We start from the raw sequence: 27,720 nt of genomic DNA on the forward strand, positions 1-27,720 counted from the left end.
TGTTTAAAAAACAGCCAACTGGCTTTATTTCAAGCAAACCAATTAAGCTCATATTTAAAAAACTTTGTCAAACAAAGTCATTACGAGTTAAGGTCTTCCAATGTGTTTGGGTAGGCAGGATCCGTTTTCTGAACTCAGAGCGAAAGAACCATCAGCGTACGTTGAACATCACATACACGTGTATATGAATGGACACGGCTCTGCATTTTGTGTGTACAGCTTAACATAAAACATGGCTAACAGCACGTGGAGCTATACAGACTATACAATTTACACAGCTGAGTGTCATTTCAACCCCCCAGTGCTACCATTTGCTAGAAAACATACCTGTACTTCGAACAAGACCTTGATGTGATTATATCCACCCCTCGCTCAGGAGGCTGAAGCTGAACAATAAACTAAACCGTCAAAAGACTTTATTGCAACTTGTACAAAAGGCATTAAAAAAACTAAAATACGTGCTTCACCAAATATATTACATCATACGAGTCAGCATGGTGTATCTGACAAACCCAGTTTATCTTCATCCACTTTTAATGGCATATTTAGTTGAAATGCAAAACTGACTACACTGGAAAACATTACTTTAAAATCAATTTCCAAGTGCATCAATTTCCTTAAAAAAAACACAATTGCTCTACCAAAAATATATATCTATTGTATTACCGTGTGAAATACAGAGCTCCCATTCAGAAGAACGTTCTCAGTGTGCTGTGTAAGCATTGGGTCCATTTCATCCCATTCTCTCTAGCAGGCATGGTACCCTAGGCAGTGTGAGAGGCATCTTTCTGTCTGCTTGGCAGATGGATTCCCTTTTGAGGATGGTTAAATTGTTAGTTGCTCAAAACAAGGTTTAATCTCACAATTGATGATTTAAGTAGAGATGTCAAAAATATGTGGGGACTGCCAACAAGACAAGACATCACATCTACTGAAGCTCTTTTTGGCCTCATCGTGGTAATATCAGACACAGTAAGGCATGTAGATCATAGCAATTACAAGCCACTCACAATCCCTGCGTGACAGGAAAACATTTTGCCCCCCTCTCTGTATTACCTGACCTGAATTGTTTCACACAGCTTTAGTTACACATCACACAGAAGTGTGCACTGGTGTGGCTGAATGGGACGGAGATGAACCTCTGTCAGAGGAGGAGGAAAGGGACCGTGTAGCTGCTTCCCGCTGCAGATCTTCAACTTTCTTCTGAAGCTCAGTCCGGATGGCGAGCAGCTCCTTGAGGTTCTGATGGATTGGAACCTGTGGGTGAAGAAAGAAAAGGTTTACTTTGATCCATAATAACAAGTTATCTTCTCAAGTAATGCTTCCACTGTGTCCTGTGGTAACACCACTAATCCAACAGCTATGGATTTCTGTGTGTCAATATCTGGGGACAGTGTTTAGCCATATGAAACGGAACATTCTGACAAACTGTTCCTTTCTTGCAACACACACCATTGGCAGGAAGCCTGTTCAAAACACTGTTTGCAAACCAAGTTGTTGGGATACCAAACATGCTCTGGTAAGTGTATCCCTATCCCTTACCATCACTTTCAGTTGAGCTTAAAATGCCTTCACAGAGAACTATTTTCCATGCCCGTTGGGACAGAACTTACTAGGCAGAACTCACAAGGCTGGCTCCATAGGGAGCATCTCATTACTGTTCTAACCAGGCACCTTTCCAAAAGCCTGACCCCTCCAGCACACTGGTGAGAAAAGCACAGCAGCCAAATGGATTGTGCTTGTGCTGGATCTCCTAGAGCCAGACACCGATACACCTTTTGTACATGTGGCTCACATGGGTTCTGCCTCTGCTTCTGACAGTGGCATCAAGAACACCAGAGACTTTGGCCATGGATCTGCATCAGAGTTCTGTGTGGTTGTCAGGTTCCTCCACAACATTAAAATCTGCTGAGGACAAAGGAAGACTCAAGTCATGTTGCTTTTTAAACAGCTGGATCCTTTTTTCTCAGATGAGCAGAGAGAGGCCTTCCCTTATTTCAAATGCCACAGAAAGGCCAAAAAAGTTTGCCTATTGCTTTTAATTTACCTCATCCTCCATCATCTCCGAATTATTCACAGCTTTTGGAAAGCACAAGATGGGAAAATAAATTAACTGGGCTGGCCAGGCAACCATAGGAAGATGCAACATTGGGAAACTTGCAGATTGCTACACAAAGCAAGTGACATGTCAGGCTTCTGGAACACCTTCACCCAGGAGAGCAGGGCTGACATGCACACCTGAGCAGGACGTTCTCACACAGTTTTACATGAAGAAAACCAGAGGGTTTCTCGCTGTTGACACACAACAGAGTCACAACTCACAAGCCTTCCTCCTCACTACCCGTGCCTGCACTGCCCACACAAATTCTTTAGCCAGTGAGGCCGTAAGTCTGAATACAACAGCCTCCTTCACTAACCAAATGCTAAGCATCTCCTAGATAAAGCCTATCTCTTTTTTCTAAGGTGCTCTACAAAAAACCAAATACTCCTGAAAACATAACACTGAGCTCGGTTGTGAAGTTTCTCAAGATGCTGCAATATGCATTACAGATAAGACAAATAAGAGGTCTGGATGACACCAGGGCTGCCCAGAGCATTCCACTGCACAGAGCCCAGGCTCCCACAGAAGCAGTTCCGTACAACTGCCTTCTGGGAACCAAAGCCACTGCAGAACGTGGCAGGCTGTGTATGTGCTCAGGGGAGGGTTGGAGTGCCTGCACTGCTCAGTCCTACTGCGTTCCCCTACGACTTGATTCAACAGTTCACATCTTCTGACTTGCTGAAGTGCCGTTTTCCCCAGACTTACATCTCAAAGAACAGGACGGTGTTAGCATAAATTCTCTAAATAACAATAACAGTTTTAAAAAACAGTGCATATTTGAGTCACACAGAAAGCTCTTCGATGCAAAAGCTGAATAATTATGCACTCAAAAAAACAGGGTGTCAGATTATTTTTCCAAACTTAGTTCAGCTTTCCTGTACACTTACATAGATAAACATTACAATTCTATTTTCTTTCTTGTATTCCTACTTTGTTCAGTGCAGAGTTTGATGCTACTCCACTAGAGAGCAGCTTTTCAATATTCTGTTGGTTTTTATGCAGTTTCTGACCCCACCCTTTACTTATCCTTCTGAAATTAAAATGCTCTTTTCCTAATGGGCTTCTCCGTCCTTTCATCTCACAGTGAAAAACAGTGCCCTGCAGGTTTATGTTCCACAGACACCAGCATCCTTTGTGACACAGCCTAGATCACCCCAAAGAAAACTGCTCCACAGAATGAGTCAGATGGGCTGTGCAGAACATAACATACCATTACAGCTTAACAGATAGCATCTCTACCAAGAGACGAGCTGAATGCTGTCACCTTCTCCTTTTCAAGTGCTCAAGTCTAGTTCTGTCTAGCAAACAGTAATTTACTCATTAGTGATAAGGGTCCATGCTAGGATCACATATGTGTGGGGTTGGAAAGAAGTGATACAGGCAGTCGAAGGATAGAAAATATACAAGTTCTTCCACTGTGCTGCTTTTCAGTGGTTTTGTTTTGCTTGTTTTTTTAAATAAGGAGCTGTATATTCTGCCAGATATCGTTAAGGCTGCTCCTGTAATTTCCCTTTCTTGAGAGAAATAAGTAGTTTACTTCCTTCCCACCATTCCTTCAGACTTACCCTGGGGAAAGCTGCTGCTGCCAGCACTTCCTCACACCACCTTGTGCAAGTTCTTGTAGATAAGTGACTACCCATCTACAGCTTTGCCATCTCACACCATTCTATTCCCACATGGCTCCTCTCTTAAATAAAGCTTTCTATGAAAGGTAGTGGATCCAAACATCTTCTCAATAACAGCCTAATGGTTTGCAGGAAAGAAGTTCATTGCTAAAAGGAAGAGCAGCAGGATTCTCCAAGACCAAGAAGCTCGGAGAAGACTGCTTATTAAAAGACCTTGTTATCACCTTATCTCTACAAGCGTATCCTCACACAGCACACGTCCTGCCTCCATGACAAGCTTTTATTACAGTCTTGTTAAGAAATCACATTTCTGACTTGACAGATGAATTTGTTGGCAGTCTGAGAGCAGATACTCTGCATCCTCTTTCACTGTGCCTCTCAAATCGGGAGAGGGAGCTCCAAAGATGTACCCAGGTTTTGCTGCTTTACTCCATGGTAGGCTTTCAGAAAGGCATGCAACCACTCCTTTGCAGTGCCAGCTTCCCAGCCTATCACCTCAGTAATGCTGCTAGGCAACAGCAGGCCACAAGGGATGGCACCTAATCATCTGAGTTCCACACTCCAGGTAAAAGAGTTGTTTCTGCACGAGCAGGTTAGAAGATGATCAGTCAAAAACAGCACCGCCATTTACATCTAATACAGCTAGAAATACAAGCCAGGCAGGGACAACAGTGTGGACGTCAACATCCCTAAGCAGCAGAGATAAGGGACGGATCCTCAGCAAGTCTGTACTTGCTCCAGACATTTACCAAAAAGTTGGTTCTGTCCAAGTCAGAGAATTTCTCTTGCTTCTCACTGGTATAAGCATTCTCCTTCTCTGGTAAAGCCCATACACGATTCTCTCACTGCAAGTGATACTTGCAATATGTGGCATCCTCCACCCAAGCCAATAAAAACCAGCAAAACACTGTAAAACGGAGTGAGACAAGCAGAGTTCTTGACTTGGGAAGAGCTGACTGTAGGTTCCCACTGACAAATCTCATGTTACAGTATGAACTTGTTAAAACCGGTGGATGTTTATTTTCCTCATCAGCTACAGTTTCATTGCCTGTCTCATACAAAACCAGGCAGTTGCCTCTCCTACATCATACATATAAGGTGCCTACTGCCAATCACGAGCTGAAAAATATTTACAGCACCACTGAAGAAACATCCTTTATTGCTCAAAACACCACTGATACGAATCCATTTCTAACTGAACTGCACACACCAAAGGCACATGTAGTATAACTCTCACAACACACCACTCAATACTTAGAATAAATTACTCTGCCAGGTAAGGACTTGAGGAAGGAAAGTGTTTGTGTGTTTTTTTACCTTTTTCTTTATTTTAAAATATTTATAGTCGCGCAGAAGCTACAGCGACACTATACAATCTACATACTATAACACAACAACTATCTATGGACATAAGGCAATGTTATTTCCTAACAGTTCCAATCCTTCCTCTTCTCAGATTGACTACAGTTCACTTTCAGTACTGATTCTCAGGTTTTCATTTCCAAGTAACCCTTCAAGATCCTGAAGTGCTTCTGGATAACAAAATTTGTCAACACAAGGAGAGTTATGAAAGAAATTATAATAGCTACTCACTCACTGTACCGCCAAGTCTTAATTGGATATCTACCGCATATCACTGTACTAGCTCAAGGACAGTCATTCACATGAAAATTGTTCAACGGTGAATGCATTTTGTCTTGTTCAGCGAGTACACTTTATCTATTTTAGCAACAGGGAAGAAAGGCTGCAGAGGAAAATGGTTATTTTAAATTCATTGCTTTTCTCGAGACTGTCAGTATTTCCAAAAACCTGCTCTGTGCACTGCAAAGACAACAGTATCTTTCACTCAAGCTTTTTGTTCCGCTTCCTGACGAGCTGGAATTCTGACTTGCCTTTAAAACCTAGTTAACAGTACACTCACAGAAAAAGTCAATCTCAAATGATGAAAACAGCAGTTTCCTATAATACTATTTCCATGCTTACTGTAAAGGTATGCTCCCAAGAAGCCAACCAAACTCTCAGGCCTCCTGGAAAAGCAATGACTAGTAAATAGAAATTGCAAACCCTACTGTGAAGGATACACACTTGGCAAACAACTATATCGATTTACAGGCGCAGGAAACGCGACACGCTATGGACTGATGCCATTACTTGTTTAAACCTACACTTCATTTAGCTTTTGACATATGAAAGATTAGAGTGACGTTTTAAGGGCTTACTCTTCAGAACGTTAGAAACTCCCCAGATCATTTATACCATGTTTGTTTTTCCATCTCTGCACATGTTCTGATGCAGGGCTTATTACAAAATACCTTTTTTTTCCCCCCTCCAATCAGTACAGATTCTTTCAGAACATAAGATAAGCAGTTAGTCTGCATTTTATTCACTATCAATCAAATGTGGAGGGCTCTACCTGCTGATATAAGTTACAGGCACAAGTCAGCCTCAGCAAACCTTGGCTTGGACATGCAGAAGCGAGAAGTGATCAGGCACCGAGAGACACTTGCCTCACATCACAAGAAACTCTGTAGTAAATGCCGGCATGAAATCCAGCTCTCTGGGGCTCTCTCTCAACTACCCAATCCATTCAGCATCTCCTCTTCCTGCCATCTCCAGCTTCACTCTTCCATGCAAAAACAATAAGCTCAAAACCATGGGTTGTGGCCAGCAATGCCATGCACTTCCAGAGCCGTAGGGTGGCTTTGTCCTGCCACTAAATTATCTTGCATCAGATGCATCTGAACTTTGCAAGCATTACAAGCGATGTCAACAATGTCAGCCAAGAACCCGCAGGGAAACTTGTCTGAAGGCAGGTGGAACTGCTACAGACACCTTGGGGCCGCACTGTATGTCCTGTCCAGTACGAAGCAACACAAAGCACTCTGTAATTATGTTTTTCATTTTAACCTAAACTGTTTTTCCAGTAACACGTAGCATCTTATTTGTTCCTTAACATATGCGAATGCTGTGTTGACTGACGCTGAGGTCCAGCTGACATTTAATCACTTCAATCTTTAACAAAACTGAGCCCCCCTGGCAGCCGCAGGGACTGCCCACAGCAGACAGTCCTATGGCACCAGCTGGCCTGAGTTCCCTTGTCACACAGACAGTGCTCATCTGCAGTTCTGGATGAAACTCCACACACACAAAGAAAAAAGGAGTGTATTTGAAAAACTCATAAGCACTCGTGAAACATTCTGTCTAGCACAGAGACCCATAAATCTATGGCTTTAGATTTATTTGCATCATTTAGGTGATGCAGATTTGTCAACTGAAGTACACTCTCTGGGTACAAAGACTGAAAGAGCTCATCCTCCCCACGTCACAGAAATACTCACTTCTCCAACCCAAGGAAAGGGCAAATAAGAAAAAACCCAGAAGAAAAAACAAAAAACCACCTATGCCTCCTCCCAGTCAATGAATTCAAATACAACAGGACTGAAATCTAATTTTCTTAGGACAAGAAGTCAATAATGATGTAACACCACCAAACCAAAACCAAGGAACATTTCACTTCACTTAGAATTAGAATGACCTTGTTGAAGCAGAGTTTAGCATAAAAAGGAATCCACAGAACCCACCCACATTTAACCTCAGATTTTCTGGATACCTAACAAAGGACTACATCAAGAAAACAGAGTAAAATGTGGGGCAACAGGGAAGTGCAGAGGAAATACCTCAGTGAGCAAGCAAGCAACCCACATTTCTCCAGTACCTTACAGGGTATGGCTCAGATGCTTGGATCTCTAACAGCATACTGTCCTTGAAACACATCTTTTTAAACAGGCTCTGACTTGTGGGTGTCTAATAAATCTGAAACTCGTGTCTCTTGCTAACTGTTAGAAGATGAAAGCAGCTTTCAAACAGTCACTCAATGCAGGTAATTTATCATTAAGTCGCTTGGGGATACCTTGAAATGTTACCTTAATAAAGAGACAGAGTAACATCCTCAGATATATCACGGCTGTGAAACAAACATAACGTACACTCTCAGAATTCTGAAGATAAAACACAACATTTTTCTGATGAGACTTAGAGATTTGTCTGAATAGGAGACATTACTTATAAGAACAAATCCTGGATGAATCCAGGAGCACACTACAGGAGCGTTTAATCTTTAGCATGCCAGCCTGAAAACAGAAAGGTCAGTGAAAAAACAAATATCTGTAAGAAAGCTTAAAGAGTCCGCAAATGAGTTGGTATGTAGACAATTCCTTTAAGAAACTGCTGCTGTGTTTTATAACATAATTGCTGAGCAGCAAAACATAATCAAAGCTACACTAAACTGCACAAGAAGGTTAATGCAACAGATGCACTGGAAGTGTTGTAAAATATTACATAAGTGTTGTAAAAGTAATCTTCTGAAAGGAAAGAATGCCTATGTCACCTTTCACAAATCAGTAAAGGGGTACTACTACTATATTCCACTGGTGGGCTTAATGAACACTGAACATCTTACACTGTTTTAATATCTATCTCAAGCCTTTTTTTAGAAAAAAACATCTTTCTTCTCCCCATCAGCAACAGACAAGAATACTTTTCCTGGATGAATTGGACCTTATAGAAAACAGTAATTATACCTCTGTACTTTCAGGGAAACATAAAAGTAGAACCTTGTACCTGAGGCCGCATCCTTGGGTTCCATCTGACGTAGTAGCTGACCCACAGTTCCAAATGGTTCAGACTGGCAACAGGATACAGGACGTGGTTCTCATAGTTGACATAGAAAGGATTTGTGAATTCATCTAACTGGCTGTTTATGTAGGACCACAGCGATACAGTCCTGGTGCTTAACTCCTGAATTAAAAAAAATACAGAAAAATAAGTACATGGATTGCAAAATGTTGAAACGTGAGGTTATTATCCAGCTATCAGTATCGTTGTGAAAGTCACCTGACTGTAATTACACTGTCCTGTATTAGCTGACTGTAATTACACCTGCTGATGACTAAACCGGCTTAAAACTCCAGCAAAACATTGAAATCCTGTTCCCTTCCAAGGCTAACTGAGAAGGAAGAGTCAGGTATAACGTTTTCAAAGACACCGAGTTCTAGTTGAGGAAGAGAAAGCTGTCTTGGTTGTAACTTACTGCAACGTCTGTAGCTCCTTAAATCTACAATTATATGTTGACCACTTCAAAATGATTTAAAAATAAGTTAGCTTTGAAAAGAAAAATCAAGGTTTCAAAATGTGAATCTCAATTACATTCATCTTGTGATTTTACACCCCTACAATGTGGTTAAGCATGTGCTTCTGCTACCTCTGTGTCTCAAAACTGCATTTCTTTATTGAGAACTGCATACGACTAATTTATTAAGAAAGATGTTGGGAAAGCCTGCATTTGCTGAGAATATGTTATTCAGCTCCACCTTGTGGTGTCTGTGTGCAACTTTTTCCTCTACAGAAGCAGAGACAAACCTGAAATGCAACAGATCTAATTGCCAAGGTGTTGCTACTGGCTCTAACGCAAACGTGAAGTGCCACAAACAAAAAAGCATTCATGATGTATTCCATGGAATTACATGTCTGTGATGCCCCCAGAGACTACACAGCAGTTGTACCCAAAAACACAGCTTAAGTGTTTTTGGGACGGATGCCCTAAGCACTTCCACACAAAGCCAACAAATTAGGATGCGTATGTCATCAATCATTTACCTCTTTTAGCCTTTCCTTTTCACAGTTGCATAAGAAAGTCCCAAACAGACAGCTATAAAGGTGATCCAGAATGGTGATCAAAAATAACTCGTTGAATTCAAAGGCAGCAGGAAACTTAAATAAAAACAACAAAAAAGGTAAAAAGATTTTAACCTGTATTTAAAGCAGCAGGAAAGGAAGAAACAAATAAGAAATAACCAAAACACTTAGATAAGATTTTTTTTCCTCTTATTGATTATTTTCAAGAAAAGTAAGAGGTTTCCTTAACTTCCATTGCAATAATACACTTCACCTACATGCTCCTTCATAGTCCTCAGAGACGAACTTTACATTCATTATGCAAGTACAGAGGGATACAAGCACAGAAATGTTAGCTAGTGTGAAGCTGGTGACACAAAGCAATTCAATGTGAGGAGTCCTATCTAACAGAATAAGCTTTATTCCTCTATGATGCTTAAGAGCTTTAGTTCTAACATGCAGTGAGGTGGATAATAAACACAGATATATTTTAAATGTTTCTTATACTTTTTACCCAAGTTATGCCATTTTTCTTCATCTCACCCCTTAAGTTTAGCATTGGCTACATACAATGATCTTTTAATCCCTCTTCTTTCTATATTAGAAAGTAAATTCTGGATATCCACACTGAAGGAAGCGTTATTCCTCTGATACCACCACCACACATTACATTCAAAAGCAGAGGTTACCTGACGCACTCTAGAATAAACACATGGAAAATCTGAAAGCACACAGATTACTCAGAATGCATCTTAATCCATAGTACTTCAAAAATCAGATAGGAAGAAATCAATATAGAAGTGTATGGGCTGCTATCTATTCAGATGGAAAACGCCCTTCAATCATATTCATGATAGGACTACATATGGCAACTGCTTCATGTGTCAAAATAACTTTTCCATCAGAATGATGAAGGTTTAAAACACAGATACGGATTGATGAACATTTAAGAGAATAAACAAACTTTGATGACTTGAAGAAAATGTTATAAGCAGCATTTCTCCCCTTGCCATGAGAACGAGCATCTTAGGAGACACATTTTTAGGACAAATGAAAACATTTCTTCATTTCCACCAAAGGAGTGAATACATGCAGAAGTCTAGAATGTAATACTGCAGATTTACCACCAGGAATTTCCTCCTCTACGCAAAATTCTCAAGTCAGAATTTCATAGAATCATAGAATCGCAAGGTTGGAAAGGACCTACAAGATGATCTAGTCCATCCACCCTCCCTTTACCTACAGTAAAAACACTAAACCATATCTCCTAGCTCCCTGTCCAGATGCCTCTTGAACACTGCCAGGGTTGGCGACTCCACCACCTCCCTGGGCAGCCATTCCAGTGCCAGACCACACTGAAGTTCCTTCTGATGTCCAGTCTAAACCTCATCTGATACAACTTGTGGCCATTTCCTCGGGTCCTGTTTGTTGCTTGGCAGAAGAGGTCAAGACCCTCCTCGTCACAACCTCCCTTCGGGAAGTTGTAGAGTGCAAAGACGTGAAGAAAGCAGCAGCCTGAGTTCAGTTGTGTGCCACTAAGCAATACCATTGCCTTGGCAACAGTTTGAGAGAGACTTTAAAAAGAAAAGGGCAAGTGTAACTGGTAGGAATAACCTAGCAGTCATGGCTGGGGATGGAGCAGCTGATCCAGAAACTCCTCTTCAGTGTCACCTGTGGTTTGTGACATGATATTCATGATGAAAGTAAGGAGTTGAATAACATGCAACAGTTGTGCTTGTATTTAAACCAGAAAGATCTATGCTTTAAGAAATACTATTTTAAAAGAAGATTGTTCTTGCAGTGTTTGACTTAAAACCTCCTCCTTCTAAGGCTTCTCAAGCTAAGACATACCAGCTTTCACTTGAAAGTTCTGAGTAAGGAAACCACCAATATCATGACTTACAGAATAAATGGAGCCTTCCTTCTGACCCTGTTATGGATAAGGTACTGTACTGTTCAACACTGTGCAGTGCTCACAGTAGAGCTTCCTATATAAACCAGCAGTTTGCTTTCCATCACCAAGCCATTTTTTTTAAGTAAAACAAAAAGGATATTAAGAAAGATGTAAGATAAGATGATCAAATTCTTTTTTTCCGTCGAGTGCAGAAGTTATCGCTAATGCCCTCACTTTTAGGAACTCATGCTCAAACTCTACTACAGTACAACATTAACAACACAGCTATCACTTAAACAAAAACTAGGAGTGTAACCTGCTAAGCAGGTCATCTGGAACTAGTCAGGGGAGAGCCAGCACCACTTGGATCTCAATCTCCCACACCCGGCCCAGTGCAGCAAGCACATACATAACACAAAGATAACAGGCAAAGGATCAAAACAATGTTTGGAAGGAACTTTGAAGACAAAGCCTCTCCTAAAGGAGCTTTCCTTAACCAAAAGCTCTTAATGAGCCTTGTCACATTAGCGTTCTGTGATGGCTCCGTCTGCGCTAATCAGATGGATGCCGACATGGCCGCTATTCCGACCTAGCGAAGCATATTCAAAATTCCATACATCAGTGGTTGTGCTCCAACTAATTTATTAATAAGTGATAGCACTTTATTGAAACGCCGTCTTGGAATACAAGAGTTGCACTGTTGGAGCTGATGTTTCAAGACTGCAGAGCTTCTGTTATCGCTGCTGAAAAATCACTGACCTAAAAATTCTTTCCTCTGTAGTTCCAAGCCCATTAGTGTCTGTTTGAAGATTCAGGTGGAAAAATTCCCCAAATGAAAATTTACTTCCTGTCAAACCCACTAATTGAGAGAGAACATATGGGTCATTAAAATCTCCCACTTGATGCTTCTGGAGGGTTTGTTGTTCGTTTTTCTCTTCTTATAAAGGAGGTATTTAAGAGAAGAATTCTGTTGCTTAAAACGTCTGATGATGCCAAGTGATATCTGACTCAAAGAGATGCAAAACAAACGTGTTTTTTTCATTTCATAATCGATAAACCAATTCTGTACCATGGCAACACTCAAAGTTTACACATTTTACTGAACGGTGCTTACGATTGCAGAATTGAACTGACCCAGGTTAACTGAGCAGGGTATCATAAACGGTATTACTGAAATCAATGCAAAATGAACCTCCAGAAACTGGTGGCATCCAATAATGAACACAATACACCTTTTTAATCAACCTGAAATGTGCCTTTTCCCCTATGAGGGAACCATGTGTAAAAGGTAGGAATGTAATAATTGAACTGCATTACTACCTGACAATTTTGCAGGTGTTTTTCATTTTCATCAGGTAACGTGGCCATTCCAACTTGACATCTGCTTCTTGAAATCATTAGAATTTACAGACAGCAGTGGGAAATCAACTTATTTATTCAATCTGCTCTCAATGTACTTCTCTCAAACTCCCTAACACTGTATCAGTTGTCATGAAGCCTGTAAAAATCTGGGAAAATATCGGGCTGTCAAAAACTAAGTTTCATTGTCTGAAGCTATGCAGAGGTCTGTATCCCAGCTCAAGTTAAAGATTCTCATGCTATATTAAGCTGCATGTTTTGAGAATGAAATGCTTAGAGCACAGAACTAAATTTTCTTGCTTAGAGCCCACGCCCAAGCACGAGCCTGAATGCACATCCCCTCCCAGTCACTGATTCTTATATGAGCTTTGGAACACGTCACACATGTTTGCCACAGATTCAGAAGCAAGAAACTTAAAACTTTGTTATAAGTAAGCGAGCTACACAAGGATGAAATAGAATTCTGCTTCTCCCAGGTGTATGCCAAGGCAACCGCAATCTTCACACACATTCTCTAGATGCTAAAGTCAACTAAAAACCAGTGGCCCAGAACTTTTAAAGAACGATGTTTCCTATTTTGTTGTACTGTAACTTCAATTACTTTCCAACATCACTGTTGTTTGAATTTCCCAACAGTATTTGGATCCATGTTTTGAACAGATGTGGTATTGGCTAAATGTTCCATAGCTCCGCTATTATTGTTTTTATCTCAACAAGAGGCAACTGAACTGTTAATAGCAAGAAACGGGAGGCAGACAGGGAGAAAACAAAAACAGAAGAGGCTGCTCTTAATTACGGATCTCCCCAGAGGGCTTCTGTTGTTACCAGGTGTTTAGAAATCTCTCTCTTTGCTATTGTTATTAGCCTTCCCTTGAGAGAAGGGCAGAATTCCACATTTATTTTTCTCCAGCCATAATAAACAGCACATTAATGCTGAAATACAGATACACAGAAAGTCTTCAAGGAACTCTGAACAAGGGCCCAGTACTGCAGCGGGAAGCTTTCCTAACCCATGTAGGACAACTGTTTCAAATACACACTTTAGAAAGCATGATGCAAGATTTTTGAGCACCACGTTCACTAGAACAACACTGAGGTGTTCTGGGAGCGCTCACATTATGTGGAACCAGACCTTTATCTTCCTTGCCTCAAAATAATTCACATACTATGCAAACTTCAGTACAATGTATTTTAACCATGACAGCACAAAGACCTCAGAAATATATTCCTAGACACCTTACCTGCTTTGTCATTTGCCAAACACAGTCAATGAACTGAAGGAAAATGGGAGATCTGTCTGCATCCGCATGATCATCACCTCCGTGTCCTACTCGCTGAAAGACAGAATGAGGTTTTCACTCCTGCCCAGTGTATTTACAGCATTGTTTAAAGACAATACATTACAAAGATGAACAAGACAAGCAAATTTTCCACAACCCCAACCTATATTTTTCAACTGCTAAAAACACACCCCAATATTCACTTATTGACATGCTGCTGTTTAGCAAAGCTCTCTCAGTTGTTTCATCCATCTTCAAAGTGTAGCTGTTTATGGGATCAAACTGGTAGGTACAACTAAACTGAATCAGTGATGAAGCTCCCATGTCCACATGCTTAAGTATGTATCACTTCTCCTGAAACACTCTAAAGTTAGATGCCAAAAATGTCACTATATTATGCTTTAAAAAAAAATAATACAATCATGGTATTATGCCCTAATTTCCTGCTAGCCCTTCAGTCAAATGAATACTGCAGAAACTAAAGAGCAAAGTGATGTGAGAAAGCACACTATACAAAATTAAAGAGCTGAAGGTGACAAATAACATATGAACGCTTTCACCTTACCATTGCAAATCGGTGTCCAAAACTTATCCATTCCTTTTCTATAAGGATTTCAAAGCCCTTGATAGTTCTGTAATAGCTGTCCAGCATAAGCATAGCTAGCGCAGTAAGCTGTGCTGTTCGATCCCAGCCATCGCTGCAATGTACCACCACAGAAGTTTTACCAGATTCAATTTTATCTGCAATTCTTACTGCTCCAGCAAGAAGCATCTTAAATAAATAAAAACAAGCATATTAAATATAAATCAAAACTCCACCAAAAGGTATGATTTTATATTTTTAAACATCTCATATTTGAAATTCACAGATTAATTACGTAGTTATCTGGACAACACTGCATTAAATCAGAGACTTTCCAACAGCAAGATGCATACAGCTGGAGGGACAAAAGCCAGTCCTCAAGCATATAGAATATATGTGAATACAGACAAAAACCCTGTAATCTACCCCAAAGACAAAGGGTTCAACAAGATCAGAGTTCATCTTCACAGGAAAGAATCACTCCTGTCTTCCTCAGCTTTCAGTTCTCAACTGCTAGCACTACAGGAAGGGACTGGGCTACTACACTAGGCTGATCTCAATCAAAACACAACCCAAACAAAACCAGGGACTGCTGGCTGGGAGCCTACCCTGATCTGCTGATGCATGAAGCACACAGCATGAGAAACACAAGCCATGAATAAGGCCATGAATAACCTGGACTCAGAAGCACGCTGGGGGAACAAAGGACAGAGATGGCAGAGAACTGAAATTCACTCGTGTGAACCTGCTGTTTCTGTCTCCCACATAAAACATTCTCTTCGCTCTCTCTGGCTGCTCTCTAGTTGTTTTGTTTTTTTAATACTTGAATAATCTCTCTCCTCTGGAGGTCTGACCTAAAACATGAAACTGATAAATATGTGGGGAAGAAAAGCACCAGAATAGGACCTCAGAAAAATTCCTTTCTCTGCATTCCAATGTGAGAAAACAGAAAGTTGCTAAACACTTGCATTCTTCCCTTCCCAAGCATGTAACATGTCTTCTGGGAAGGAGGAAAGCTATGCTCAATGCAGAAATGCACAAGACCAGTCTTCAAAGCAATTGCAAGACCATGCTGCATAGACAATCATCACCAACTGCATCTTTTATGGAAAAGGAAATATCACAAAGCACTACAAAAGCTTGTACAAGAGAAGAAAGCTTGCAAGAAAACAAGTTAACTGCCATTTACTTCAATTATGAAGCTGTGGAGTTACTCAAAGATTTTGGTCTTCAATGAAAGCAGGAAAATTATCTGTAAAATATACAGGTATGCAACAGTTTGCTCTGTGCTACCCTTACATAATATAGGTGGTAAAGCTGTGGATCTGTTAATTGTTACAAGTCAAATGAAACTGGAAATGAAGGTAAGCACCACACTTACTGCAGCAATGGCAGCTTTTAGGTAATCAGTTGCAATTTACACTGCTCACACTTTAACACTAAGTACTGTATAAGGGACAAAGTCATGTAGACTACAGTGTATGTACCAAGTCTTCTAAGTAATATAAGCAAAGTTTCAAACTGCTATACTATCATCTGTGAAATGATGGTATCACAGTTCATTTCTGATACTGTGCAAGCCCAGAAACGCCCACTGAAATCACTAACAATGAAAGGTGATCAGTGCATAAAAATCCACTTTTAAAACTTGATGATTACATTTAAGGTCAGGCTGGTTATTAAAAAAAAAAAACAAAAAACAAACAACAAAAAACTTTCCGGATACTCAAGATTCCCAAATCCCCTTGAAATAGACAACTTCAAATGAACACTGCTCCCAAAAGAACATTATGTTTGTTTAAATCTTGTGTAATAATGTAAGCATTTGCTCCCTCTACTGATTTTCCTGCAGCAGATAGTGCTTGCTATCTACTGAATAAGTCTAACTGATTAATTCAAAGCATGTTTGGCGTGAGTGACATTTGAGGCAATTGCTAATAAGACAAATTCCACTCCACCCATCCTCATAACAAACAGAGGAGTGAATATGATAATGAAATAACCTATTCTAAAAGCATTGCAGAGGTTAATGAATCAGACTGTAAAACTGTGATTTATTTTAATATTGCATTAACTAATAGAGCAGATTATTGCTCAGTGCAACACAGACTGTAAACAGCCCAGGAAAATGTAGGTGTCCAACACATGAACACCAACACTGCACTGAAGGAGGGAAGGATGAGAAAAGCCTGCTGCATTTACAGTGAAGTCCTCTTGGCACCAATTCAAACACAATCTGAAGTTCCCAGGGCAGTTTTCCAAGAAGAAGGGATAACCCTGGACTGCACACAAACATTTTCTCTCAAGAAAATAAAACCTTGTCCAACACCAAATATGATACTGAGGTATAAGGAGTTAACTCATTACCTACCAAGACATAGAGCCAGAAATGTAAAGTTACCAAGGTATGGATCTACTTCAGCTAAAATGCTAGGTTATTTTAAAAAAATAACACTGATTAAAGGCCCTAGGCATTATTTTAATAAGGTTTTCAGAAATGCAAGTAAATAACACAATTTTAAAACTATTTTTTCATGTTGAAAAAATTTTACCCTTATATATTCCAGCCAATGTGTGGAGTCCACGTTTGATAACCACCGAGTCTCATCAATAGTAGGGTAAACTATTTCTTTAAGCTTACGCAAGGATTCTCTCATTACATGTATATTATGAATTTCCAGGAAGACCAACTCTGCGTTTGGGTAGGCACTTTCACTCTCATATCCTCCACCTTTTGCCTGTCATAAAAGAAAAGCAAAAACAAAGAAAAGAATACATACAGGACTTCAGTATAAGGCTGAAAGAGTTGTTTCAGTTTGAGTTCAGGATTTTTTTTGAGAAAAAGGACAATTCTAGCACTATTAAAAACACCTTCTTGGTTTTGTTTTCTCCAAGAAGGGCTAGGAGTAGATTTTTTAGACTGAAGAAATCCTGTATTGTAGTGAGCTACATTTGATAATACAGCTATGTGCTTTCCTCTTGTTACTATTGAAATCTTCGTCCTTCTGCTGGTGATACTGAATTATTTCTCAGGAACGTGCTCATCACGCTGCCTTCAACTCCAAAATACACCAAACAACTCACTTCCCATGCTATGAATAGAGATCCCTGTTTGAATTTATTTTCACATCAAATTCCCTGTATCATCATCTCTTGCTCAATTTTCAGCCCTGTGGAATGAAGAGTGAACCATCACTGCTGTTCACAGTACCAACCTACCTTGTTCGTATCTGCGACACTATTTTGTCTGGCATCAAAGATGATAAGTTTATGTGACTGAGCATTGGCATCCATAATTGTCTGCAAATATTTTTCATCCTCTTTACAATGCTTATCATTCGGGCCTACCAACGGCTGGCTGCATCGTGTTATTGTCGCTTGGCTCTCCGGATGAATCCAGGATAACACCTGGGATAAAGCAAAATTATTTTATCTTACTGTACTAATATAAAAGCAGCAAGCCAAAGTGCAATTAGACAACCACTGCCTACATGGCAAAGGAGGTTCATATTGGACATTAAGAAAAATTTCCTTACTGTGACAGCAGCCAAACACCAGAACAGGTTTCCATGTGGAAGTCTAAGGACCTGTACAGCACTTTGCTAAGCAGACCTACAGCATGAACACTGTCACCCCTTCATGCATTTAAAAGGACTTTCTCACTACCTACAACATGAATCTCTTCTCAAGAAAACTGCCGTGGCTGTAACACATTCCATACCAGATCAGAACACAAGTTAATATGTGAATTAGCACCAAACAATACTCCAAGCCTAGAAGCATTAACTCCAAACAAAAATGTATTACACAGCACAATAACCAAACAATTAAGACTCACATCTGAGCTCCTTTCTTCAGTTCTAAACTCATGAAGCCTGATTCTTCTTTCTTTCCCCCTTTTCAGAAAGGAAGTGGGCCAACTGATGTTAAACAAAAGCACCCAGAAGAACTCTGATCATTTCTTACTAGCTAGAAAATACATAGAGCACTTCTAGTTCCTTGCACAAGTTTCACTTACTGGAACTCTGCCTTTTGCTCTGAATGCTGCCACTTTTGAGAGGTCATCATCCTTTACACTGGTTGGCACAACAAGAACAGCAGGATATGTATCACAAAGCTCATAGGTGCTGTTAATTTTTGATATTTTCCAACTCTCATTGGGCAAGCCCTGGAAGAAAGCAAAATATTTGTTCTATTTTTCAGGCTAGATCTGTACTTATCTGGGTTCTGTGATGAACATTTTGATATATTACACTTTAAAAAGTACATTCACATTTTTATCTCAAATAAGCCATAAATTTTAGGTCCATAAATTTTATTCTAAGTTAATGCAATGAAAGACTTTCTTGCTGACTATCTTTAAAACTGCTATGCAAAACAACCATTTCAACAGACTGCACGCTCAGGTAAAAAGTGATCATACAATGAAATAATAATGTTGCAACTGGGAAACTAGATTTGCTGTGACAAACTGAGGTTACTCCTTTGTTTAATCCTGCTTATTCAAAAGCAAATCTTTACAGAGCCTGTATTTTCTTAAAAGAGCACTTGGAAAACGTAGATTCAGGAACATGTTAGCACAAATCAATTTGCTCAAGAAGCTGTTGTGACCATCATCTTTAGCAGGTAGTCAACATTCTCAAAGTCAGACCGCTTGTTTTTATGATCATAGCATGAGACTGAAATAGTCTCTGTAGGCAGCCAGAGCTGAAAACTTTCCTATGCAACTTACCTGCCTCTTGTATTCTGACAACGGATCATATACTTTCCAACCATTAACAGGAAACTTTTCTTTGTAGCTGAATGCAAAAAGAGGCTAAAGATAACAAAGCAGAAGTATCAATTAGTATCTGAGGGGCTGTAAGTACAATAAGCTCCAAAACACAGAATCCTATTTCAAATGTCACATTTCTAGAACTCTTTAACAGCAGGTACAAACTTTTCAGACAAGAATGGACAACATTTTGCTAGAAAGTAAGTTAAAGACAGTTCTTTCTTTCAGTACGTGCCATGTAATTAATAAAATCAAGAAAGGAAAGAGGATGTTGCGTATTGTTTTACAAATGCAAAAAGGAGACAAAAGCATCATAGTAGCCTGCCTGCTCTGTAACAGATTCTGTAAATCAATACTTCAGTGTTTGTTACCCAGCACTTCCAATTTCCCCACCTACAGACCCAGATACTTTTCTCTGCCCCTTAAGACGTACCAGTCCATTAGAAACGGGAAACGCACGCGTTACAAGGTTTTCAAATATCTCCAATCTGTTCTGCTCTTCCTGTTTATAGGCAAGCCGCAAATTTCGCATGTCCTGTCAAAAATAAAGTCACATTATTTTATCCCATGGTAAATTTAAAACAGATAACAGTGGTTATAAGACATACTACACAAGGAAGGCATTTAAGTGATGCTCAGTCACTGACATCATTTGACCCACATCAGAATGGGGTTTCATAACTGTTTGAACTGGATGACTACAGTTGTTGCAGTATCTAGCAACTCTAATGGCAACAGCCATTCTTCCTTTCAATTCACTCTTAAGACAAAAGGCAGAAGTGCTGAAGACTTCACAAGTATCACAAGAGGAACTGAAAGGTGTTATCTAAACGAAGCAATGTTCAAATACAGGGAACTGAGCGGACAGAAAGCACACGAACGCCGATTCCTCTCACTATAAAACAAAACGAAAGTAGTTCTAAAATGAATGTATCTGTACCATGTCATACCTTGCAAACTATTTCTATACCACATGAGTTGTCTCCATGGCTTTGTACTCCAATTTTTTCAACTCTACTTATCACTCCAAGAGGAACGTCGACAACAAAAGGAGGATCCTGAAATTTGTATACAGAGCAAATGAATTTTGTTACATCAGGATTGGAACGCAATCTTGTATCATTCATGTGTTTCATTAGGATCAACTACAATTCCCATTCAATAGACCACTGTGGAACATCACTGTTCACTTACTACAAATCTGTCACTTTCTTAAAACTACTTCAGAAACACTTCAACCTGAAAGAAAATGCAGATAGAGAACTCTTACCCTTTCAACACTTTTGATATACATTCTGAAGTCCGTCACTGTCAGTGTACCGCTGACTGCTCCCATAAATGGACAGATGTACATAACGTCTTTAGCTGGAAAACAGACCAATTGAAGCTCTGTTTTACTATTATAGACATTTATTCCACAAAAATCTCTTTCAGTTAAAGAAAAGCAAGATTTTTGCTGTTGCATAATAAAGTAAGAGTCAGATACTCGAACCATAAGAAAGAGGAAAGCATGTTCTACAAATGCTACCCAGGACTGAGAGAGCTGTCCTTAACCAGGAAAAGAATTCCTCACTGCTTCTCAGCACCTACTCACAGCCAGGTCTGAGCTCAGTGAGTGTGTGTGGTAGGCAGGTAACAAAGCCTGGCATCCTGCTGCTACGCTGAGCTGCAGGCAGCTCCAGTCCCTGCCCTGTGATGTAAGGTACCCCAACTCACCTCCGAGAGAGAGCATGCAAATGGTAGTTATAGTCATTGAGAAGTATGAGACTGATTGCAAAGTTACGTGTCTTCACGTATGCTTTTATTTGAAAGACTGCATACCGAATCCTAGGTAAGTACTGTACTACTAATGCAGAGCTTGCCATCATAGGCCAAAGTGAAATAAATCTGATGTAGAACTGGAAATGAAGTTTCATGGAAATTTCTGTTCTTTGCTACCACAAATTAAAACATTTCAATCTAAGAATTATTCTCAGCAACTCCAAACACAACCTGTGTTCCTGATATGGAATGAAGTCATCCTTGAAGTGAATGATGTACCTAAATGGACAAAGTCACCTTCTGATCGCTCTTACTAGTTTACATTTGGTTTTAGAAGACAAAGAAAAGAAATCCACACCACATCTCCTAATCCAAAATGGCAAGACATTAAAAGAACAAAACTCAAAAATAGAATGTTATTTCCCTTTGAGTAAACAAACTAGTGGATTAATAGTATTCAGTGTAGTACTTGGTAGCGCACTTACCAATAACTTTGATTGATTCGCCAGGAAAAAGCGGAGCCTCTTCCATCTGTGCTAGTTTGTTTCCATCCCGCAGCGCCTGGCAGAAACCCAAAACTATGAGTAAATCTCACTTTCCATCTGCACTGCATCGATATATTTTGATGAAAAGTGCTTTAACTACTCGATTACTGGAACACAAATAGTGCATCTTTTTTTCATAAGGCACAACTGTATTAAACAGGACTGTATTAAAAGAGGCAAGATGCGATGCTATAAATATCACACAGACATACGTTAGTCATATATTAGTAACACAGCATTTATGCAACAATTAGTTTCACGTGCTGGCTACATATAGCATAGGATAGTATGAACAATACCAGCCCAAATTTGCAGCTATTCATTTGTTAGTCTTTTGCTAAAAGAAGCTGTTATTTTCTAATAGCAGTCAGAAACATCCTGACGTGCTCTTTTATGGAAGAGGTCCATTATGGGAGTTGTGGGTCAGGAAAGTCAGATTAAGAACAAAGTAAAAATGAAATACAGAAGAATAGTTAGTGATTGTAAAACAAGGGCTAGTTTACAAATTGTCCTGAAGGTAAGTGGTTTCATTGCTGAATGACACAAGACTGACCCTCTGGGTCCTTTGTTGGTGGCTAAGATTTACTACAAATTTCAATGAACAACACAGTGGTTTGCAGGACTTTAAGGGGCCATGTGAGAAAAGGAGCTCTTTCAACATGATGAGACATTAAGGTTTCAGTTTCGTACATCTTGAATGTGATTAAACGTAATGGACTACTTCACAATGAAGAAATGTCTTCCCTTGTATCTCTGATCCACACAAAAATAATTGACAGGACTGGCCTGTCTCCAAACTAAACCATAAAACTACTGCAAGCCTGTATTAAGTAACTTCTAAAAATGTTTAAATTGATGTTGGGTTTTCATTTTCTTTATTACTACCAGATTTTTATATGTAGCATCCAATCACAAGGAAGATAACATGCAGACAAGGAGCCAACACTCACAAACTCAGAGGACACTGTGCTGTCAGACGGGGCCTTAGGTGCAATGGTTGGACCACATGCCATCAGGTGCAGACCCTACCTAGCACATAACCAAACACACTAAACACTTTCTACAAATCCACTAAAAATGAGAAATACGAGGTCTCAATGTACTGCACTAGCGTACGCCACCTGGCTACACAGTTAATGAATGAAAGAGGAGTAAAACTTGCCACCTGATCAGCTTCTGCTTCAGAATGATAGCCATTGTGTCCATCCTGAATCTCCTGCATTGCATGAGGCAGCAGTAGGGCAAGAGAAAAGTAACAGGAAAAATCATGCACACAACAGGTGAAAGGACAGAACCTTTTCTAGTTAACCCCCTATTTTCTATCCTTAAAGAGACAGCATATACTTTAACCCCAGCTTTGATCTCCAGAGCTCCCCACTCCTGGCACTAACCTCCCTCCTGGGGCTACCCATTGAATGTTATTTGGCACAACACAGAATTCAAAGCTTACCATCTTTTTCACTTAAGAGACCAGGCTGGTACACAAAAAAGGAAAGTATGTACTGTCTTTTTAAGACGAGCAACTTCATAGTGAAGAAAATGAATTCAAGGTATGCCACATGCTTATCAACAGAAGAAATTGAGTACAGCCAGCAATAGTACCATTAGGACAAAAGTCATGCGGTCTTCCAAGGAAAAAATAGTTCAAATACAATTATTCAGTCAATTTTAGAAGCATGATACTGTATAAGCCACGTTTTAATTCACTTTCAGCTTCACAGTTTCACATTTATCCCACAACTTCTGCATTGCTATGAAGGTGACTCAGTAACTTTAAAGTTGCAATTACTCTTCAGAGCAAAATAATGCAAACGAGTCACTTTTTTTTAACATATTTGTATATACATTTCGTATCATAATGGCAGCCAATCCTGAAGACTTATTAAATCTCTTTAATAAACTTCATGTCCCTACACACTCCAGGTAGAAGCACAGACGTCACCGGGTCAAATGAAATAACTGCTTTGACACGTTCAGCCACAACTGTTCTTCCGTGTTCTTTCAGCACTAAGTAGACACAAGCTGTGTCTGTGATATTCCAGTACTCCCAGCCCACGTGCAAACGTCGCTTGGAAGACTATAAACCCACACTAAGTCTACATTTACAACTGTTTGCCAAAGTCAATTGTGTCTTTTATGGTATTTCACAGAGCTCCCCAAAAAGAGGAATCGCCTTTAGATAGTTTGGACTCTACACGGGCTCAAAATGTTTTCCCTAGTAAAAAAAACCAAACAAACAGCTTTCAAATTGTAAGTAAAGAATTGCTGGTATCTAAGCATTGACTGAATTCTAGTAACTGGAAATTGCTTGCATTCCAACCATACAAACGCTGCTTCTGAAATTAAAGCACACATAGTGATCCCTGAGAGAAAACTATGGAAAGGACCAGCAGAGCACACCAACAGAATGGAAAGCAATGAAGGACAGAGTAGCACAGCAGACCACTCCGAGATCAAAGCCCTTACAAAGGGCTAAGAAAAAACCGATGGCAAACGGTCCATTTCTGTTACTCATCCCACGTCAATTATTTCAAGAGCCTTCTATTAAAAACAGAAAAAAAAAGAATCAAGTTGTAAACGTTGACTAAACACATCATTTTCAACATGTAAACAAGAGATAAGAAAGGCATCATTCAGACTTCTTTTCTTGATGCGAGACCGAACAAGAGCTCTTTGTTTGAATCGAAGTGTTAGACACATTTCATGAACAATGTCAGAACGCTGTCCAGATCATTTCTCACTCTATACATGCTACTGAGAGGGACAAAACAATGAAGAATAGGCAAGACCTACAAAATTGCCATTAAAAAGATGCAGGGCGATGCACCGGCATCCAACTTCCAACCCAGCCTCCCGTTCTACAACAGGACTGAGGTAATTAAAGTAGCACATGTACGAAAGCAAGAATGAACGTGAATCTTGTTCCATTCAACAGGCTGGACAAAGATGCAATGCTTTCATCCACTAACACTCTTTAATGCAGACACTGCGTTAGAGGTGCTCACACAGTACTCAGCAGTCAGAAGCATGTAAGCCTCAGCTGCAAGCTTTGTCAAAATACATACGGTAACACTGAAGTTAGTATTGCCCATTTGTAATGTAATTCAAATACACTGCTTTCTCACACATTAACTTTTATTGCTCATGGAAACATAGTAACGGATATGAAGCACTTCTATGGCAAAGAAGCTGTTGCATTGCATAGAAACATGGCCTGAGAGATCATAAAAACCATCGACGAAGTAAAGAATGCTTGACACACCAAGATGTCACACAGCACAAAGGACAAACAGGCAGGAGGCCGTTTTACTACTTGCCACAGGTAACCTTACCCGAATATCAGGCCTCCTGTACACCTGTTAGTTAAAATATAACATGTTATCCAACAAAATGCACAGCTTTGATTCATTAAAGGTATTACAGCATTTGTCAGATTTTCAAGAGAACTCTACTTCCAAACATGTTCATTACAGCTGAACTTAAAAGCAGAACAAAACAACCCTATGTACATATAGCAGCTCCTACAGAATTACTCTGCTGTGAAAGTATTCTAGCCACTTCCATTTAGTGCTGAAACAAATGCCACATTCTTTTGAAAAAAATTACTTATTTTACTTATCATTTTAGTAATTCACTCTTTTATTCAATGTTACTGTGACAAGGGAATAGCAAGCCCAGTAATTCTCTGAGGTAAAAATAAGAAGCCTGCGGTAACAATGATGAAATACAATCCCCAGATCTTCTGGATTCTAATGGCAAAACACAGACGGCTGCAGTTCTTCACTGGAATCACACAGAATCAAAGAATAGCCCGGGTTGGAAGGAACCTCAAGGGTCACAAATCTCCACCCCCTACCCCCCACCACCACAGGCAGAGCCACCAACATTTAACACTAGACCAGGCTGCTCAGGGCCCCATCCAACCCGGCCTTCAACACCCCCAGGGATGGGGCATCCACAGCCTCTCTGGGCAGCCTGTGACAGCGCCTCACTGCTCTCACATTCAACTCATTTCTGAAGGCAGTCATTATTTTTTGTTCCTTTGTTTCTAAGAAAGAGAGATAAACGCACCTAACTAGGCCTCAAAAGACTTAGTCCTCTTAAGTAATAACCAAGGTGAATATGCAACAGAGAATGAAGCTACTCAGAATACAAAGGCAGTAAGGAGTGCCTTACAACAAAGGCAGAGGAATACCGTGTAACTCAAAAGATAAACTGAGCACTGAGCTGACACACCTGCATTTTACCTGTACACTTCATTGTCACTACTCTAACTATGGAGGAAAACATAGATCACATTCAAAAGATTCCTATGCACAAATGAGACACTTCTAGTTGTTAAATACTCTGAGATCACTGAAGTACTTACCAGCTGACACTCAAAGCAGCAAGGCTTTTCCTGACTGCTCACTCTTATCCAACACAAATGAACACACTGCTCAGGACACTTACCCGGTAGTCTCTGGACACACCTTCCGAAGGGACAGACCCAGAGATCTGACTGGAAATGGTAGCAGCTATCAGCTGTTTGCACCATTCAACATGCGATCCTGTAGGGCTACAGAAACAGGATACTTAACGTCGTTTAACGATCAATATCATACAATCAAAAAGGACAGTGCAGCAGAAAGGCAATATAGGAGTGGAACAGCAAAAGGACTAGGGCAGATAGAAGGGAAAAGTGCTCACCCATCTCCAAAGACCTCGGCTCATAGGAAAAACTGCAGGGGAAAGATCTCCAACCAGAGATCCCTACCCAGTGGCAGTCAGCCCTTAAATGAGGTCTAAGGGAGGTGCAGCCAGGCTCCAGTTGGTCGCCCAGCAGAACTGCCTTCCCCTGTGCTCCCAGGGCTGACCCAGTCCTTTCCCTAGATGCTCAATCAGTGGTTCAGGCCATGATTCAACAGTTACCATACGCATTCAAAATATCTACTGAGAATAACACGGCACAGCAGTACAAAACAAGGCCATAAGTGAGCGCTAACACTATACAAATCAGGTTTCTCTGGGGGCAGAACACAATTATTTCAATGTACAAAGGAGGTAAAAGAATTTTACTGGATCTTAACAGAGATGTAGAGCTGTCAGTGGGCCAAATACATGCTTACAGTCACAGAATCACATAATGACCCGGGTTGGAAGGGACCTCAAGGATCATGTAGTTCCAACCCCCCTGCCTGGCAGGGCCACCAAACATACACCTTTACTAGATCAGGTTGCCCAGGGCCCCGTCCAACCTGGCCTTGAACACCTCCAAGGACGGGGCATCCACAACCTCCCTGGGCAAACTAATAGTCCTCGGACCTGCTCTGGGTTAAGGCTTTTTCAGCAGAGCCCTCTGCCTGCCCCCAGCACTGCCCACCCACTGAGCCGTGCAGCCCGAGGTGAAATACTCGTGTTTGCGCCTCCGAGAAGCAGCCAACAGAACAGCCGGCTGCAAAAGGAAAACCGCCTCAGGAGAGATAAGAAGTTCCGTAGGTTCCCCATAACCCCAGCCAAAATCCTGCAGGCAGCCCCAGCCTTACCGCACGGATGACGCTAATCGCGAGAAGCACACGACCGCAGGCAGGAAACTTTGACAGAGGAAAATCCGCCGTTTGTTAAAGCGGCGGGACTAAAATAAAGGCGCAGATTTGAAGCACCGGCTGAGCCCCGCTCCCACACGGCCGCCCCGGCTGCAGGAGGGCCCGGAGGCCTCAGCCGTATGCGGAGGGCAGCGCAGTGCAGCGCAGGCCGCCGTGCCGGAGCCCAGCGGCGCATAGCGGAGCCGTGCCGTCCCGCTCACCTGTCCAGCGTCTCGCTGCTGGCCTGCCGCGAACCGGCCCCTGCAGCCGCTCCCGCCGCCGTCCTGGCGGCCCTGCGGCTCACAACGCCGCTCTCCGCCGCCGGCCCGGCCGCCGCCGCCCGCTCCATGGTTGCAGCCGCCGGCGGGACGCCCCGCGCCGCCACGATGGCGGCCTCCCGCCCGGCACGGCCCGGCCCTGCCGCCTCAGCCCGGGACCCGGCGGCGGCCCAGAGCTGTCACCTGGCGGCCGGCCTTACCCACAGGCCTCCGCGGCGCCGTGAGGGGCGGCGCCGGGTGGGAGCGGGGCAGGCCCGGCCCGAGGGAAGCGGCGGAAGGAGCA

The 27,720-nt window shown here is 41.1% G+C and overlaps 1 protein-coding gene across 6 annotated transcripts; it reads right to left on the reverse strand.

The window, feature by feature from the left end:
* On the reverse strand, nucleotides 1–27,644 carry MTMR1 (myotubularin related protein 1). 6 transcript variants are annotated; one of them, XM_015860754.3, is made up of 17 exons: nucleotides 27,381–27,644; nucleotides 26,048–26,153; nucleotides 24,928–24,951; nucleotides 22,761–22,811; nucleotides 21,536–21,611; nucleotides 20,560–20,654; nucleotides 20,240–20,347; nucleotides 19,723–19,824; nucleotides 19,248–19,331; nucleotides 18,534–18,683; nucleotides 17,735–17,923; nucleotides 17,068–17,253; nucleotides 14,498–14,704; nucleotides 13,894–13,986; nucleotides 9,382–9,495; nucleotides 8,347–8,523; nucleotides 1–1,257 (listed from the first exon to the last, which is right to left on the reverse strand). In XM_015860754.3, exons 1-17 carry the CDS (start codon nucleotides 27,506–27,508, stop codon nucleotides 1,093–1,095), a joined length of 2,055 nt encoding a protein of 684 aa, XP_015716240.1. In that variant the 5' UTR covers nucleotides 27,509–27,644; the 3' UTR covers nucleotides 1–1,092. The 6 variants fall into 6 exon arrangements, with proteins under 6 accessions (XP_015716240.1, XP_015716239.1, XP_015716242.1 ...); XM_015860753.3 differs by having other exon boundaries at nucleotides 22,758–22,811; XM_015860756.3 differs by lacking the exon at nucleotides 24,928–24,951.
* Between the last annotated feature and the right edge of the window lie 76 nt (nucleotides 27,645–27,720).

The sequence above is a fragment of the Coturnix japonica genome, chromosome 4 (assembly GCF_054131305.1).
Source record: "Coturnix japonica strain WE chromosome 4, WE-NBRP24, whole genome shotgun sequence".
In the NCBI taxonomy this organism is placed as follows: Eukaryota; Metazoa; Chordata; class Aves; order Galliformes; family Phasianidae; genus Coturnix; species Coturnix japonica.